This window comes from Jaculus jaculus, chromosome 9 (assembly GCF_020740685.1).
Source record: "Jaculus jaculus isolate mJacJac1 chromosome 9, mJacJac1.mat.Y.cur, whole genome shotgun sequence".
Taxonomy (NCBI): domain Eukaryota; kingdom Metazoa; phylum Chordata; class Mammalia; order Rodentia; family Dipodidae; genus Jaculus; species Jaculus jaculus.
The window spans coordinates 36,650,690-36,668,977 of record NC_059110.1 but is presented as its reverse complement, the minus strand read 5'-3'; the positions used below and the strand labels follow the sequence as shown (position 1 = coordinate 36,668,977).

Genomic DNA, 18,288 nt, shown 5'->3' with positions numbered 1-18,288 from the left:
TCTGTTGCTAATGTGTTTATTAATTCTAAGTTTCTAAATCTCTGCCCCTGGTTATGAGAAGAAAAGGAAACAAATGAATATACTTGTGGTGTCTGATTTTCTCCTGGGATGTCTACATTTGTATAGAAATGCAGTTTAAATCAGTACTCCTACTCAAAAGAAGAAACCTTCATTGTGAAAATCCAAGCATTTATGACATCTTTTAGAATCAGAATGTAAAATCCATGTTACATTTATCATATTTTTTCCAGCAATTGATAGCTTTAAATTTTCAAAACCCACAGTTGCAAGTTCTTTTCTATTCCAGAATGAAGAAAAAAACATAAAGTCTGCCATCTTGTGGCCAGAAAAATGGACACACATAGAAAGTGGGCTGTAAACCAGGCACCCAGTAGATTGCCTTCATTTAGCTTTAACTGGCAAACGTTCTGGAACTAGAAGGGTCTTGGAGATAACCTAGGTCCCTGCAATAGCAGGGAAATGAACTGACAAGGACAGACAATTCATTAAACTTGGGGACATCAGTAGGACCCAGATCCACATTCCCACTGGCCCAGTAGTTTTTCCACAAATTGCTGCCTGATCATGAAATTTCCACAGGGAAATCTGATGGCTTCTGAGCACATATTGCTGAACAATTGTGCTCATGTCACAACAGCATATGAAACACCTTCTCAGGAACTCAGACCAGCAGGGTGGAATGTGCTAATACAAAGTAGACCTCCTTGCCAGATGTACTCAGACACTGACTATAAGAGCCTCATACTAATTTAATATTTAACAATCTAGCTTTGTTACATGAATATCTCTGAGTAAGAAATTTAATTCAGTCATGACATAGGACACTCAGTTCAATTCACTTTGTCTCTTTTTAAAAAATATTTTATTTATCTATTTATTTATTTGACAGAGGAAAAGAGGCAGAGAGAGAAAGAGAGAGAGAATGGGCACGCCAGGGCTTCCAGCCACTGCAAACGAACTCCAGATGCATGTGCCACCCTGTGCATCTGGCTTACGTGGGTCCTGGGGAATCAAACCAAGGTCCTTTGGCTTTGGCTTTGCAGGCAAACACCTTAGCTGCAAAACCATCTCTCCAGCCCCCAACTTCTGTTTCTTTATATACCATATACAAAGGCCACATTCAGGGTTGCCAGGTGAAAAATATTAGTGAGGCTCAGTTTCTTACTTTAAAGGGGCTTTCAGTCATGTGTCTGTGTGTGTGTGTGTATGTGCGTGATGTGTGTGTGTCTAAGCATTAAAGTTTATGAAGGATGATAGAAAACAATTTCATGAAACTATGTAATAAAACATAAAATAAAGAAGTAGAAGTATGAGAAATATAAAAAAAATAGAACTGCTTATTTTCATCGGTGATAATTAGCTCAAAATTGCCGTGAAATCTGTATCATTTAATTCATTCATTTATTCACTTGATTAACACTTGTGTGTGGGGGGGTTCTCCCAGGGTGTAGGCAACGTGACAGACACAGTTCATGCATTAATTTGTTCATTTGATTAATATTTAGTGGTATGGGGTCTTCCATAGTGTAGGCACTACGGCAGATGCTTGGATATTATAGCACAGACTCACAACTGATCTTATGTAGCGTGACATGATATAATGGAAACAGGTGTTTTATGTCTGTAGTATTTAAAAAAAAAAAAAAAAACCTTCTTAACTCCAATCTAATCATGAGAAAAAACATGAGGAAAGCCCAAATGAGGGATATCCTACAAACACATGAACTTGTCACAACTGCCAATGTCATCCAAACTAGTCTAAGAAACTTTGATCATAATCTAGATCTTATTATACCATATATATTATATTATATTATATTATATTATATTATAGCAATATATTATATTATACCATCATATTAAGTCAAATAAGGCATTTAGTAATATATATATACATATGGTCATATATATATATATATATACACACACACACATATATAACCATATGCCTTATTACTATTTACATTAACCTGCATCAACTTAAGTGGTACATGCCACATTCCTCCACATGAGCGTTTACTTTTCCACTTTGCAGTTCTTCACGTCCTGTAACAAAAAGTCTAAAGATGAGGCAAGTGGAAGTAGAGTCCCTAGGTATATTAAACATGGAATAAATGAAAGTGCCTATTAATTAACCTTGTCCCTCCCCCATTTATAATTAAAAGTGTAACTGTCATGGAAACCATAAATATTCAAATCAGCATGACTAATTGTCTGCCTGTGGCTAGGGTGTACAAAAATCAAGAGGTGAATGAAATCATGTGAAAAATAACCAGTGGGCTAAGTGACTGAAATACCTAATAATATTAGGCCAACAATGCCAATACATAGTCATGGGTATTCCTTCAGCTGGGAAAAGAGTGTAATATATGCCATCATCACATTTCCTTGTTACCTGAAATCCACTATATTAGGCTACGACTGCTCCATGGACTTCCCTGGGAGCAGGACCCAGGCGGGGCAGTGAGGCGGGTGGTCTGAGGTCCAGTCTGAGCACTGGGATTCTGAAGAGCTGCCCAGATGCTGATGTGTCAGCCCAGGTTGAGAACACTGTGTCCCCACTGTCACCACACAGCTGAGGCACCTGTTACTCTGGAAAGCGCTTTGGTTGGTCCTGCCAAACTTTGTGATATTCCATTCTTTCTGCTACTATAGGATATTCTCTATATTTGTTAGAACACAAGGAAATATTTTCCTACATAGCAGGTGTACTTCCCGCCCTTTCTCCTTTAAATGCTTTTATATTTTGTACTCATTTTTCTTTATAGAAATATATTTCTCTAATATCCCCAAGTTAAAAGAATAATAGTATTTGAACAACCTTGGGAAAAACAGACAAAGCCAACATAAGCACAGATTTTGAATTTCTTTAAAAGCGTATTAAAATGAGGCACATATTATTAGGTTGGTCACTTTGTTTTCTTTGATAAAATACCTCAGGCATGTTTATTTTATATGAATATTATTTGAGAAGACAATGCTATATAATATACTAATCTCAGTTTGGCTTTAATTACCTTATCGTGTACTCTTTATTGAATATCAAATTTAATGAAAATGAAGCATTTCTAGTGATGAAAAATAGTTTTTAAAGGACTTAAATACCATTAAGAGTATATGTTTACAAGGCTTTATTTCTTGTTTTTAAAATGTTCAAGTCTCCAGCCCTGCTCTTTATTTTTCCTTCTATATTTTAAAAGCGCAAGAGAAATATGTAGCAAACCACAACTGCATGATTTGCCACTTTGAAGATTGACATGACAAGCATTGGGGAGTCATTCCACTTGGAAGTGCCCTCTTTTCGTTCCACAGGGCCAAGGAACAGTTTTCCGTCTCTTTCCTCTGTGCTATTGGTGTAACGACTGGCCTCAGATGTGTGTCCCTGCCTCTTAGATACCTAGAAAAGGAAAGGTAGTATTTGAAAATGACTCTTGAGAATATCACATAAATGATCAGATCTGAAATTTAAGTTTAGCAGCAGCCATGAGTCTGCAGACGCAAACGTGGAAGGCATTTAAGTGATGCTGTCTAGTCAGTACTTAGATTTGCTCCGTTAGATTCGAGTTTTAATATAAAGATGCTAGAAAATGAAAGACAGTAGCAGTATCCAACCAAGAAAATTATGTGCAGATTTAAGAGGCATAGTGAGAACTGCTTGAGCTCCTGCAGGGAGGTGACAAGTACATTGTTCAGAAGGAAGTTAATTTCTGCCTAATGGTCATGCATACTGCCTAGATATAAATACTCTAAGAAAAGGAAAAAATAGATGTGAAAAGCATCTAGCTGAATGAACTTAAATGTAAAAGCAGATAATAATTAAAGGTAAAGAGATGTGATACCACAGAAGACATCATTTACAAAGTAAAACTGGAAAACAATAAAAAGGGAAAAGGCTTACATTTATTTTTTAAAAAATCAAAAGCAAAGACTGAAGGCAAGATTGCACAATAGATTAGGACAAATAAGGTATTTTTCAGAAACTCGAAGATCAAGAAAATAGTGGAAAAGAGAGATGACTAAGAGATGTGGATGGTAAAACGCTGAAAGACTCCAACAGATAGTTCTTATCAGGTAGTATTAGCATTCATCTGTAACATTACCAACAGCCTATTTTGAGTAAACCTGACTTTTCTGAATATCGCCCCCCACAGTTTATCAGGCACTGTGCCTGAGGATCTCAGAAATAAACAGGGGCAATGAAGGCTCCTAAAAGATGGAGATGATCCACCTCAGTGGTAGAGGACTTGTCAGACTTCCTTTAAAACGTCTGCATTGGGGTCATATTGACCACAGTGACTCTTCATCTTATAATGAGATACGATTTTACAAAATATATCCAGGTGATGTTTACATATGGACCTTGCAGTGCATTGATTTATCCAAAGCCATAGCCCACACATACACTTAATGACCTGTACAGCACAAGCTAGAGAAATGTCCTCCTCCCACCTTGCGTGCTCGACTTTTTCATATGTTTACCAGTTTTCCTGGTGTTAGGCCAATATAAAATAGCACTTGGCATCATGGCCAGGGAACAAAATTATGACAATAAATTTGTGGTTTTTCCCTAAGTCCCCAATATGTGAATTCAGATAAGTCATTTAACTTCTTCATATTGCCATGTCCACCTTCTAACAATAGGGACCATGTTCCCAAGTGTCTCTAAAGGCAGGAAGGTAACTGAGACTCAGGAGAATATTGGAAGCCCTTGTGAACGTGCATATAAGTCCAGGGGATGGCAGAGGCGGAGTGTGGAGCGCATCCTCTAGAGGGCAGATCCACAGAAGTCAGCGCTTCCAGTGCCAGGAGCGTCACACCTTCTCCTTTCCTGGAGTGTAGACCACAGCGCGCGTTCCTCTGGGTGCACAGGAAGAAAATCTTCCTCACGAAATCCTGGGCTGACTCCGAGGACTCTGCCCACTCCAAAGCTCTGCCCCTGCCTTCCCCAGCAAGGCGCTTGCTACGCATGACAGGCCCAGTTTTGAATTACCGAGAGGCTGGTAGCCAGAAGGCAGCGTGCCTGCAACTGGAGGGCGCCTGCCTGGCTCTCCTCCCAAGTACTCAGCTGTAGCTTCTTGTGAGAAATGCCCAGAAACCTACCATGCCGTTCACATTTGCTGGCAAGCACACTGTCAGCATATGGTCAGTTTGAATGGCATTGAGAAGGCACTTCAGAAGGATAGCTGGTTTGATTATCTTTATAGCAGCCAGTCAGCCAGCGTCTATGATGCTCCTACACAATTCGCCAGCTATAATGCCCAGCTCACTGGGAATTAAACAGAAGTAAGGCAGAGTTCTGGCCCCCACAAAGGGAGAAATTAGACAGAGATGCAAAATACATAGAAACTCAACTACACATTGTGATTAGAGCAGGTGGGGAAACTTAAGGCAATCCTATGCTATAAAATGCAAAGATGTCTTTACAAAGATGGGGTTGGACCTGAGTCTTAAATGTTCACTTTATTTTGAATAAGTGGAAAGAAGTCAGGAATCAGTAATATAAATAAAATGTTTCTCTCTAAGAAAGGAAGATAGGAAAGACAAATGATAAGAAGTTAGCAAAATTTGTTAATTATTTAGTCATTTATTTAGTCATATTAAGGATTTTTGCTTTAAGTGAGGCACCAGAGTGGGGAATAGACAAGAGGTTACAAGGAAACCAGGGCAAGTCCTTGCATTCATAGAACTGAGCTTTTAGTGGTAGGGGTACTCAATAAGTCAGTTGTTTAATAAATTAATATTAAAGGCAATTCTAAAATGCATGGTGCTATGAAGGAAATACTTTGCTATGGTTAATGTGGAAACCTAGGGAACAACTATACTAAGAAGAAACACTTAAGCTCAAAGCTGATGCGTGATAAATACTGGATCTCAGAAAACATAAAGGCAAAACTCATTTCAGGAAAAGACAACGGTTACAAAGAGGGCTTAAAAAAAGAAAGCTTAGCATATTTGATGTGCTGAAAAGAATCCAGGGAGACAAATTCACAGAGCTTTAGTTATCACCTTTTAAAAGTAGTTTCTTAATACAGGACTTGTGGTATTATTGATATTTTAATATTGAAGTCTTCATATAATTTGTACTGAATAAAATGTTAGTCAATGATGACTCTTAGACATTACTCGTAAATGCAGGAGGCTAAGAGAAAAAGGCAATGAGTATGATTTTTACCATGGAATTCTAAGAGACAGGATATTGGGTCCATTTTTTAAATTAGATGGGTTGAGTTATTTTATTATATATATTTATATTTATATTTATATTTATATTTATATTTATATTTATATTTATATTTATATTTATATTTATATTTATATTTATATTTGACGGAGAAAGAGAAGAGACAGTGGGACAATGGGTGCACCAAGGCCTCCAGCCATTGCAAACGAACTTCAGATGAGTGTGCCCCCTTGTGCATCTGGCTAACATGGGTCCTGGGGAATCAAACCTAGGTCTTTGGCCTTGCAGGCAAGCACCTTAACTAACTAAGCAATCCCTCCAGCCCGAGTTCTTTCTTTAAAAAAATATTTTATTTTCATTTATTTATTTGACAGAGAGAAAGACGGGGGGAGAGAGCAAATGGGCATGCCAGTGCCTCTAGCCACTGCAAACGAACTCCACACACACATGCACCACCTTGTGAATCTAGCTAATGTGGGTCCTGGGGAACTGAATTTGGGACCTTTGGCTTTGCAGGCAAATACCTTAACTGCTAAACCATCCCTCCAGCCTGTATTGAGTTTTTAATAAGAATTTGTTAGCTATGAAATTTGTGATCAGTTAGTAATATAGAAAAGATTGATGAAGCAAAAACAAATTTTAAGTTCAAATTGTAACGTATCTTTTCCCTATAGTAAGATAAACTGGTGCAGTTGATCCATTCATTCATAAGATATGAGAAGACGACCGCGTTGCGCACCAAGCCCTTTGTGGGATCCTGGGACCTATGTGACAGTAGGAGTACAGGAGAGGGCGCAGTCACGTCTCCATTAATGAGACGTCTAAGTTATTTCAGCCTGTCAGTGCCTTCAGCATTTGACCTTGGTGATCAAAAAGTAACACTTAACAGCCATAGGTATGAGTGTGGGACTGTCTGTGCATATAAAAGCTTACTTGACCCATCAGAGCCTTGAGTACAAAGTGGTACAGGAAGTAAATACAAGGAAACCACTGGGAAGTATTGACCCAACTACCATAAAAACAAGGACTTCAGTAATTTAAGGATTATATTCACAGTTTATTTCCAAAAAGGAACTTTTAAATATCTAAAAGTGAAAATAATTACATTGCTAGTCCTTCAGAAGAGCATTAAACACATTAATATTTTTCTGACCACTGTGCATTTGCACTACAAGCTGCAAAGAGGTACTGTAAATGTTTTCCTCACATTCTTCTCTTTTCATTCTTGAGATGTTAACATTGGCAAGTTAAAAATGTAGATAACAACTGTTGGACTTTGCATCCAAACTTTTATGCAGAATCTTGAAAATTTTCATGAATTAACACTCTTGCTCCCCTGGGAAATAAGAAAATGCAATGCAATTCCTGTTGCATATTTTGCCATATACATTGCTGGCCAGTTCAGCTTATAATCCATATATATGGATTTTGAGCAAAAGGAAGTCTTATTAACATATACCTACTCTTAGAAAAATGAAGTGCAAACACATTCCAATGTGCTCTGAATCTGGGGATATCTGTCAAAGGCAAACCCACACTATTCGTATTTGATCACGTTAACCCTTCCCTGAATACAACAAATGTAATCCATTGTGTCAAATGGCATGTTCAATGTGAATAAAACTAAAAAATATTTTGAAATCCTATTTTGGAGGTGGAGAGACTCCTGGGACTTCTATTTTATTCTGTTGTCAATGGTGTGTGGTTCTGTGGTCAACAGCTGTATTTCTAATGATGTCATATGAGAAAGTTAGCATTGATTCTGCCTTAATGTTTTACTGACATCTTTGAAGTGTTACAAAACAGGCATTTACTACCAAGTCACTAAGCACTTCCCTGCCTTGCTTTAATTAACGTATTGATCTAAACTCAATCTATGAGATCAAGCTTATTGAGACAGACGGCCTGTTCCTCCCTCAAGAGATCATTGCTGTACTCCACATGTTTTCAGTAAATAAAATACAGACAAAGCTATAACATGTGGAGGCTGAAGATTCCATTAAAGACTTTTGGCAATAGAACCTTGAAGATGTTTTAAAAATAATTGTGTTTTATCACTTCTTCTGTGTCATTGCATATAATGAGGTTTTTAAAAGGACCAAATACAGCTTTCTGATTTCCATTTAATGGAAGAAGTAATAAAGTTTAATTGTATACTTGAGCACAGGGTGTCATTTCCAGTACATCTGATCAATAATTCATCGATTGCCTTTGGCTCAAAGTAAAATTTGAAAGAAAATGCAGCCAGTGGGAGCTTATCTTGCTGTGGCTTCATCATGTCTATTAATTATGCTTTTCCCAAATTTGGATTATTAGGCAACCAAAGTGACAGCAGATGGAGAGCAAGCTGGACAGGACGCTGACAGGAGCGATGCAAGAGCAAAGTCCTTAGGAGAATTCATTAAGGAGCTTGTCCAGGATGCAGAAGGTATTAGAAAAATCACATCTTAATCTCGATTTTTCTCCACAGAAAATCTAGAAAACTGGCTTACACAGGACTGCAATTTCTCTTGTAGCAGATGACATTTCTAAATACATGTATATATATAAATAATATATATATATATAATATATATATATATATATATATTAAAATATATATATTTTAGTTAAGACATTCAAGGTCTTACTAAGAATATGTCACCTACAGAGTCAAATGAGGGACAACAGTTGGTGGTTTAGGGATGATGACAGAATAGGAGCACATTCTTGAAGAACAGCCACGGTGGCTGAGTCTTTCATAGGAAGCCTAGGCTTTGTCATTGTTGTAGTTAAAACTATGTAAAAGCTGGACATGGTGGCGCACGCCTCTAATTCCAGCACTCGGGAGGCAGAGGTAGGAGGATTGCCATGAGTTCGAGGCCAGCCTGAGAATACATAGTGAATTCCAGGTCAGCCTGGACTAGAGTGAGACCCTACCTTTGAAAAACAAAACAAAACAAACAAAAAAACCTATGTAAAATATGTTTAATTCTTTAAAAAGCTACTTTTTATTGTTCCACCCGGTACATGAAAGCAGCACTTTTGATTCTGAAAAATGGACATTCAAATACTTAGTGTAGATTCTGTGTGAACACCTGCTGCCTGGGATTGGGAGGTGTTACTTCGCCAGGAGCTCCCAGACATTTAATCCTATATTCCCTAGTTCCTGATTGTGAATTAAAGTGGACACCACTTTTTTGAGGCAAAAGCCCAGATGCAGAAGCCCTTACATCTTAAATATTTATAAACATATGTTAAACATGCATATGTATTAAGAAAGTTTTAAGGTAACTTTTTTCTTTAAAAACAAAAATATTATTCTAAAGAGTTATGTAGTTTTGATATTTTGCTTTGTGATATAGACCAGGTCACTTTCCAGGCAGATTCTGACTGGTAGTCTTGGAGTAACGACAGGGAGAAACAGAGTACCTACTGCAGACCTGAGGTACAGTATGTCAGATTTTGAAATGAAAGTTGCTTTTATCACAAAACAAAACAAAACAAAAAAACTTGGTTAGCATACTGTGGATTGTGCTCTGCTAAATGAGACTGTGTTTTTCCTGGGATTGTTTTCCATTAATACTACTGAAAGCCCAGCACCCCCACCCCCAACACACACACACACACACACACACACACACACACACACTAACATGTGCCATGGCAGAGAACACTTTTCCCCTACATGAATCCCTGAAGACCAGTTAACACTATCTTGCATCTAAAGTCTCAAATACTCAACAACCTGTTGATTCATTGTAAAGTTATTTCAATATAATTTCTGTATGTTAACATAACTTCTAACATGTTGCAGTCAGGTTTGCATTGCTGGTAGAAATCACCCAACCAAGAGCAGCTTGTGGGAAAAAAAAATGTTTATTTTGGCTTATAGGCCCAAGGGGAAGCTTCACGATGGTAGGGGAAAACAAAGGCATGAGCAGAGGGTGGACATCACCCCCTGGCCAACATCAGGTGGACATTAGCAACAGGAGAGTGTGCCAAACACTGGCATGCGGAAACTGGATATAACACCCATAATCCTACCCCCCAAAATACACTCCCTCCAGGAGGCATTAATTCCCAAATCTCCATCAGGTGGGAACCTAGCATTCAGAACACCCAAGTTTATGGGGAACACCTGGATCAAACCACCATACATGTTTTAATAGACTCCAGCATGGGCTCTTCGTACTTTGTGCTTTTGTACTTTGCACACAGCTCTCCACATCCCATGCCACAAAGACTTATGGCTGTTTATTTGGTCAAAATGGACCGTTTCTTGCTCCGCTTGGTACCATAATAGAGTTTGTATACCACACAAGGTCAGCATTAGAGAGCAGTATAAAGAGAACATTTAACACAGACTGCTCTGATTTGAACACCAGACAAAAACCTACATATCACTACTGTTATCTCTCATTTCCAGGATGTTGCATCTGTCAAATGTGTGTCTGTGTGTACATGGATACTTCTTTTTTTAATTCATGTGACGTACCAGAAGGGATATTAGACCCTGAAGAAAATAGTATCACTTTTCACTTTTGCCAATAGGTGCGCTGTCCAACAGAAGTAATACAATTATTAAAACTAAATACAGAGTTCAAATTTTAATATAGAAGAGGTATGCTAAATTCTAGCTGAAATGTGCTACAAGACTTGGCAATTTAGGAAACAGGAAAGAATAAAAAGTAGTAAGTAGGGAAGGCAGGATGGAGAGAAAAAAAGTCAGTTAAATATTTAAATAAGTTATATTATACACCCACAGCTTTTTTTTTCTTCCCCTAAGCTATACTAATGGAGAAATTCATGAGTTCTTTTGTATTTTATTAATGGAAATCAATTGTATTGGAAAGGGAAAGCTTCACCCTGCTATTTGTCTTTTTCAGTTTTATGTTTAGATAGGTGGAATCTTCTTCCTGTCTTCCATCATAAGTCATGGCTTTTTTATGGATAATCAACTTCTGTTCATTCTGTTCTGTTCTTACCTCACAGTCACTTTATAATATCTCCTGTGCTAGGACTTTTGATGAAGCAATGAATAAACTGAATTATTCTCTGCACTGTTAGAATTAATGAGGAGTCATAAATCAACCCCTTCAATGTTTATGTCTTGACATATAATAGACTTAATTAATGATAGACACCCTTCTTTGCTGTCTCTCAGAACAGAATAATTATTTGTATTACCTATAAATTTAATACTCATCAGAGAATGTTTTCAGATTTAATCTGAAGAACATATTTGCTTCTTCTTAGGAGTTAGTTTATTTTATTGACATTGTATACTTATTTCTGTGTGCTTATTCTTGGCTCCTGAGAAGCTGTGAAGCAGACTTAGGAGTCATTGTAACAAACTCTGCAGTATGCTTTTCTGTCCAGAAATACTGTCCATCATTCAAATTTTCTTGTTTGCCTTATTTCCCTTCATGTTAATTTTATCATGTCCTAATGTTTTTTAATTACCTGAAATCCCCCTTTGAAATGAAGTGGAAATAAAAAGGCCAATTTAAAAAGCTGCATATGGGCTAGAGAAATGGTTTAGTGGTTAAGGCACTTGCCTGCAAAGCCTAGGAACTCATGTTCTACTCTCCAGATCCCACATAAGCCAGACACACAAAGGTGAGGCAAGCATAGGTTTGCACATGCCCACTAAGTGACACAAGTGTCTGGAGTTTGATTGTAGTGACTAAGACTCTGACATGTCAATTCTTTCTCTCTCTCTCTTTCTCTAAAATTAAGCTACATATTGCAGTCATTTTCAACACTGAAGTAAACATATTAAAAGGGATACTATATACCTTTGAATAAGAGAATAAATAACACATTCATCTTTAGTGTAACAATAGACATTCCAACTCCACATATATACATAGTAAAGAAATAAGACATCTTATGTTATACTAATTTACTTTTCAGCACCGTGGATTAAATGCAGGCCCTCACACATGCTAGGCAAGCACTCTACCAATCACTGAACTGTATTCCAGCCCTTGTTAAAATGACTTTTCCTTAGTATTGCATTATTTTGCTGTAGTCAAATTTTCTGTACCCTAATTTCCTTAGTTATTGACATTACATTGTAATTTTTAAAAAAATGAGGTATGCACTCCAAAAGATATAGCCCTCTTTTGTGTTTTCCTTTCCTCTCCACCAAATGCTTCTGTGTAGTATTGACTCTTCAAGAGCAGGCCATATGGGAGTTCGTGTAAGATGTCATCCCTGGCCCATTCTTCAATACTGCTCAGGCTTACCAGCTAAAGTAGACCAAATTTCAGGATATTTTATTGTTGATATATTCATTAATAAGGGAGACACATTCTTTGGCAGGTTCATAAATAATATTTATTTTAAAAAATGAATACAAATGATGTTTCAGTTCTTCAATATTGCAATTAGCTAAAACCAGCTACACAAACACTCCTGCACTGAGATGGAAGAATGCAGCTTGTCCAGAGGTGCAAACAAATTACTAGTAGTAATACCTTTCTTAAAATCTCAGATGAAAAAAAAATCTTATATATGCTCACTGAAACTCTAGTATGCTCCCTTTGTAGCCTGCTGGACAAGAAAACCTCCAAATTTCACCAATTGTCCTTAGTTTCAGTTGGGCCCCTTTTGAGGTATGTTGGGGCAGCTCTCTCCATAGGATCTGCATCTATCTGAAAAAGAGAAGCAGATTCTCCAACAGAGAGTAAGTTAGCACCAAGAAAATTGAAACAACACTTACTTTTTTGATAGACAGATTGATAGGTGTAGGCCCTCTTGTACCCCATGATTGATGATAGCTTAATATTGTAGAGTGGGCTTGTGTTTGGGTATGGTTCTGACTTGTTTCCCATCTCCAGCTATGGGTCTAGTACCACTGAGTGGATCAGTTAGCCAAATCAAGAGTAGTTGGTTCCTCACCATGGATACCAGCACAAAGGGGAAGGAGAGCAACTCAGAGAAAAATCATCTCCTACCAAATCAGAGAGCCAGAGCCTCAGATGCCCCCAACACCTCAGCACTGAAGCAGACCAAAAATGAACCCAACAAGGCTCAGGGAAATTTTGCGGAAGAGGGGGCGGAAAGAATGTCAGAGTCACATGTTGGGTCATGATTTGCAGAGACATTTAGCATACCAATAACTGGGGTCTAACCCCACAGTGCACGACCCATTTACATCAACAAGGAGGGTCTAATGGGAGGGGGTAGATCATAGATGAGCCTAAACAATGGTACCAAACTGCCTGTATTTGATGAAAAGAAAACTAATAAATCAGATTAAAAAAAAAAAAGAAAACCTCCAAATTGATTAGTCTATACACACTCCACTTCCTGACAAATACAACATGGCCTACGAGACATCTTACGAACAGAAGTGGTGGAATCTTGGGAAGATTCTCTTCCATATGTCAGGGTACGACTGTCAGGGCCGAGAAGGAGCCATCTCACTAACTTCCCAGAAAACCTGAGGATAATTTCTACTGATGGGCCAAGAATGGCCGTATAAGGTCATTTAAAAATGCAATTTAGGGGCTTAGCAGTTAAGGTGCTTGCTTATGAAGCCTAAAGATCTATGTTCAACTCTCCAGATTCCACATAAGCCACATGTACAAAGCTGAGGCAAGCACAAAATTGCACATGCCTACTAGTCGGTTCAAGCATCTGGAATTTAATTTCAGTCACTGAGACTCTAGTGCCCCAAAACTCTCTCTCCCTCTCTCTTGTTCTCCCTTTTGCTATCACTAAAAAAAAAAAAAAAAAAAGAATAGAAGTGCTATTTAAATTATTCTGCACATCTATGTCTGCCTAAATACATTTGGGCTGCTATCACCAAAAGATCATGTGCGCGCACACACACATACATACACACACACACACACACACACAGAGATTCTTTCTTTCCTGCCTTCATGAACCAATTGCCTCTCAAAGGTTCCACCTCTAAATATGATCGTGGGAGTTGTGTTGAGCCATAAGAATTTCAAAGAGTATCATCCTTCAATATGCTGCAGTGAGGATCAGCAATAAGTATTGAATGCAGCAAGTTTCTATGCAAATACATATATAAGGAAATAAGAATTAAAAGCTGCATTTGGAGAGTGTAGGTCAGACATGAGACTATATTGCTCTGCTCCTCAACTTCTCATATGCCAGCATTCATCAAGACATTCTTGTTCAAGCAGCAGGTGGCTGATGTCCATCTGACTACTAGACTTTTTCACTCAGTACATTTAACAAGCCCCAAGGTGATGCTCCTGTCCTGGAAGCACAACCACATTTTAGAGCATTTACACCAGCCACCAGCTCACAGCCCCACCCCTGGCTTCTCTATTAGAAACATGTGCTTTTGTTTCAGGAGCTCTGACCAGTGCAAATCTAAAAACATCTCTCCAGAATCAAAAGTTCAGGATTTACTTTGTGTTAAAGAAGTTTTCAGATACGCTTTTAAACTATAGAAAACATTACTGGGACAACCCAGACACCTCCTTCTTGATATTTTCATATGTAATACAATAGAAATAAGTTTGCAGCAGACAAAAGAGTTTGAGAAAATAACTCCCTCCTGCTCACCAAATTAATGGCCCATAGAACACACTTCAGGAAACTTTAGTCTAAAATTAATGGTAGAACTGTGAAAATGTTTCATTTCACCATTTTTCAAAACTTTCATTTGACATAGAATTCTTTTTCCAAATGAACTCTTGCCCAGAACACCAGCCTATAAAACAGATTCTTGGCAGAACAGACATCATTTGTAGAATGTGTGAAGGCACCTGGAGAATCCTAGCATTCCCAGGAGCACAGCTTGAACCCCCATTTTCTGCATAGTAAACATAGATTCTTAGGATGGATGTTTCTGCTGGAAGGCATCTTGAGGCCTAATCCATAACCCTTGTCCCTGGACCAGTGCTCCTTCTTGCACTCCTATAAAAAGCGAATATAAAAGGGCTATGTGGAAGTGTTAAGAAAAGGTTCATTGAAGGAGCTCACAACTGATCATATTTCCACCCACTCTGTTGAATGTGATTGAATATGAACATCTGCTCAGCAAGGCTGACGGTTTGTATTTCAGCTTCTAAGTGTTAAACTACATACCACATTTTTAACCTCTTACCTGAAGAGAGCTTGACCCATTTAGTTATTTGGATTCTTTCCACTTGAGGTTAGAAGCACTGTAATTACTGTACCCCAAAGGAAATTTAATATGGAGCACTATGTCACACTTCCCTCATTGTTGTTGATTGTCATGGTACCCATCTCCAGCTCCCAGCAGGGGCACCGCTACCAAATGGCATTTCATTTGTAGATGGTGACGAAGCACAGATGTTGAATGCCAGTTTTGCATGTGACATTTTTGTTTTCTAATTCACAAAATTTGTTTGATTGGCCGCCTGCAGCTGCAAATGAAAAGGCTGTAAAGCTAAATGAAACACTGGGACGTCAAGGCCAGACTTCTGAGAGAAATTTACAGCGGCTTCAGAAAGAGATCGAACAGATGATGAAAGAACTGAGGAGGAGAAATCTCGACGCACAGAAGGAGCTGGCTGAAGATGAGTTGGTGTGAGTAGTCTATTGTGTTTTCATTGGATAAAATGAATTTTGAGGACCATTTTTAATTTTCTGGATATTTGGCTCATATGTGAGTAGAAGTTACCTTATATTTCTGACCTGGAGATGTTTGTTATTTATTCATTTTTCAGGTTCTTACATACCTGTGCCTTACAGTGCTTTGTAATGAATAAAAAGCATGACACACACACACACACACACACACACACATATATATATATGGTCAAATAGTTGATCTTTTCTGGTGCTATAAGTTTTTAAAAATTTTTTTATATATATATATATATATATATATATATATATATATATTTATATATATCAGAGAGATAGAAAGAATCAGAGAAAAAGAGAAAGAGGGAGTGAATGGGCACACTCACACCTCCAGCCACTGCAAACTCCAGACAACATTATATAACACCATGTGCATCTGCCTTGCATGGGTACTGGGGAATAAAAGCTGGGTCCTTTAGATTCACAGGCAAATGCCTTAACAGCTAAGCCATCTGCCTAGTACTGTAATTTCTTTAATTAAGACAATGTGCTTGTTCTGTTAATTACTTATAAATTATCAATAAGAATACTCTTGATAAATAAAGTCATAACTTTACCAGGCCATCCTATATTTTATCATTTTGGAAAATAAGTCAAATCCTAGAAACCTTAAGATTACTTAGCTGTAAGAAAAAAGAAGGGGTGGGGAAATGTGTCAGTGGTTAAAGGTAGTTGTTTGCAAAGACTGCCAACCTGAGTTCAATCCTCCAATACCCACATAAAAGCCAGACCCACAAAGTGGCACATGTGTCTGGAGTTCATTTGCAGTGCCAAGATGCCCTGGTGCACTCTCTCTCTCCCTTCCCTTCTCTCTCTCTTTCACTCCTTCTCTCAATAAATAAACAAATATATATTTTTAAAAAAGAAGTGTAGATCAGGCTGGAGAGATGGCTTAGCAGTTCAGGCATTTGCTGGAAATGCTGAAGGACCCAGGTTCAATTCCGCAGTATGCACGTCAGGCTGGATACACAAGGTGGCACATGCATGTGGAGATCATTTGCAGGGGCTAGAGGCCCTTGCACGCTCATTGGTTCTCTGTTTCTATCTGTCCCCTCTCTCTCAAATAAGTAATTTTTTTAAATATGAAAAAGAAGATTAAATCAAAGTCATAGAATTATATTAGCATGGTGAAAAAATAGAGTTCCTTTCATCACTACTAAACAAATATGTCAATATTCAACTTCTATATAGAACATAGTAGGGAAAATGTGTCACCGTGATAGAGCAGGTGGCATTTTATCATTTTTTGTGAAAGGCCTCATAAAACTCATCTCACTGGTCACATTGTGACAACAACATGAGACCACTGACACTGAAAATGTGGTCACACTAATAAATTTTAAAAGTGTGTTTTATTGTTTAAAATTTAAAATATGCTTCTTTCTAATGTCAGCTTTCAACCTGGCTTAGTACAGAGTGAGTCTGCTTTACATGTCCTTGCATTTTTCTGTGCTGGCATCTCTTTGCCACACACTTTGATGCCAGTGAACCCTGAAGCGTTAATGCCACTGTCTATGCTTGGGCTCTGGGTGGATGCAGAGCTGCAGAAGGCCTTCTGAAGAAAGCCAACAAGCTGTTTGGAGAACCCCGAGCCAAAAATGAAGAAATGGAGAGGGATCTCCGGGAGAAACTGGCAGACTACAAGAGCAGACAAGATGATGCGTGGGACCTGTTGAGAGAAGCCACAGATAAGATTAGAGAAGCTGACCACTTATCTGCTGCCAACCAGGCAAACATGACTGCTTTGGAGGTGAGTGGTAGGGATTCCTTCAGTACCAGTTGGGGATGGAAATCACACTGAACATTGCTGCAACAGTGAACTTGATTCACATTTACAGAGGTCAGGTGTCCACTCTGAATGATTCCTTTAAGGGGCAGAACAGAGAGAGAGAGAGAGAGAGAGAGACAAAGAGAGAGAGTGTGTGTGTGTGTGCATGTATCCCCTTAATTCCCATCGCCTATTGAGTGAAATGAAATTCAAATCACTTACACTATGGAATATTTTTAAAATATATGTTATTTATTTATTTGAGAAGAGAGAGAGGGGGAGAGAGAGAGAGAGAGAATGGGCTACCAGGGCCTTCAGCCACTACAAACAAACTCCAGATGCATGCGCACCTTGTTAATCTGGCTTACATGAGTACTGGGGAATCGAACCCTGGTCATTAGGCTTTGCAGGCAAGTGCTTAACTGCTGAACCATCTCTCCAGTCCACATATGTAAGGAGTGGTACCCTTCCTTTGGCTCTTACATTTTTTCTGCCACCTCTTCCTCAGTGGACCCTGAGCCTTGGAGGGTGTGAAATGTTTCAGTGCTGGACACTCCTCTGTCCCTTCTTCTCTGCACTATGTTGCCTTTGGGTCATTCCACCATCTGAAAAGAGAAGCTTCTCAAACCAGAAGTAAAATTAGCATTATATATGAATATGAACATTAAGTGTAGTGCTTTCAAGGCAATTTGGTGAGAGTAATATGTGCAGGCTTTATATACCTAAGTCT

The 18,288-nt window shown here is 38.3% G+C and overlaps 1 protein-coding gene across 3 annotated transcripts in view; it reads left to right on the top strand.

Annotated features, from left to right (window-relative positions):
- Positions 1-18,288, top strand: part of Lama2 (laminin subunit alpha 2) — a 640,019-nt gene that overhangs the window by 490,061 nt on the left and 131,670 nt on the right. For all 3 annotated transcript variants that reach the window (XM_045157983.1, XM_045157982.1, XM_045157984.1), the window contains 3 exons: positions 8,519-8,630; positions 15,568-15,730; positions 17,330-17,540. In XM_045157983.1, coding sequence (XP_045013918.1) covers positions 8,519-8,630; positions 15,568-15,730; positions 17,330-17,540 — 486 coding nt within the window. The remainder of the gene's footprint in view (positions 1-8,518; positions 8,631-15,567; positions 15,731-17,329; positions 17,541-18,288) is intronic.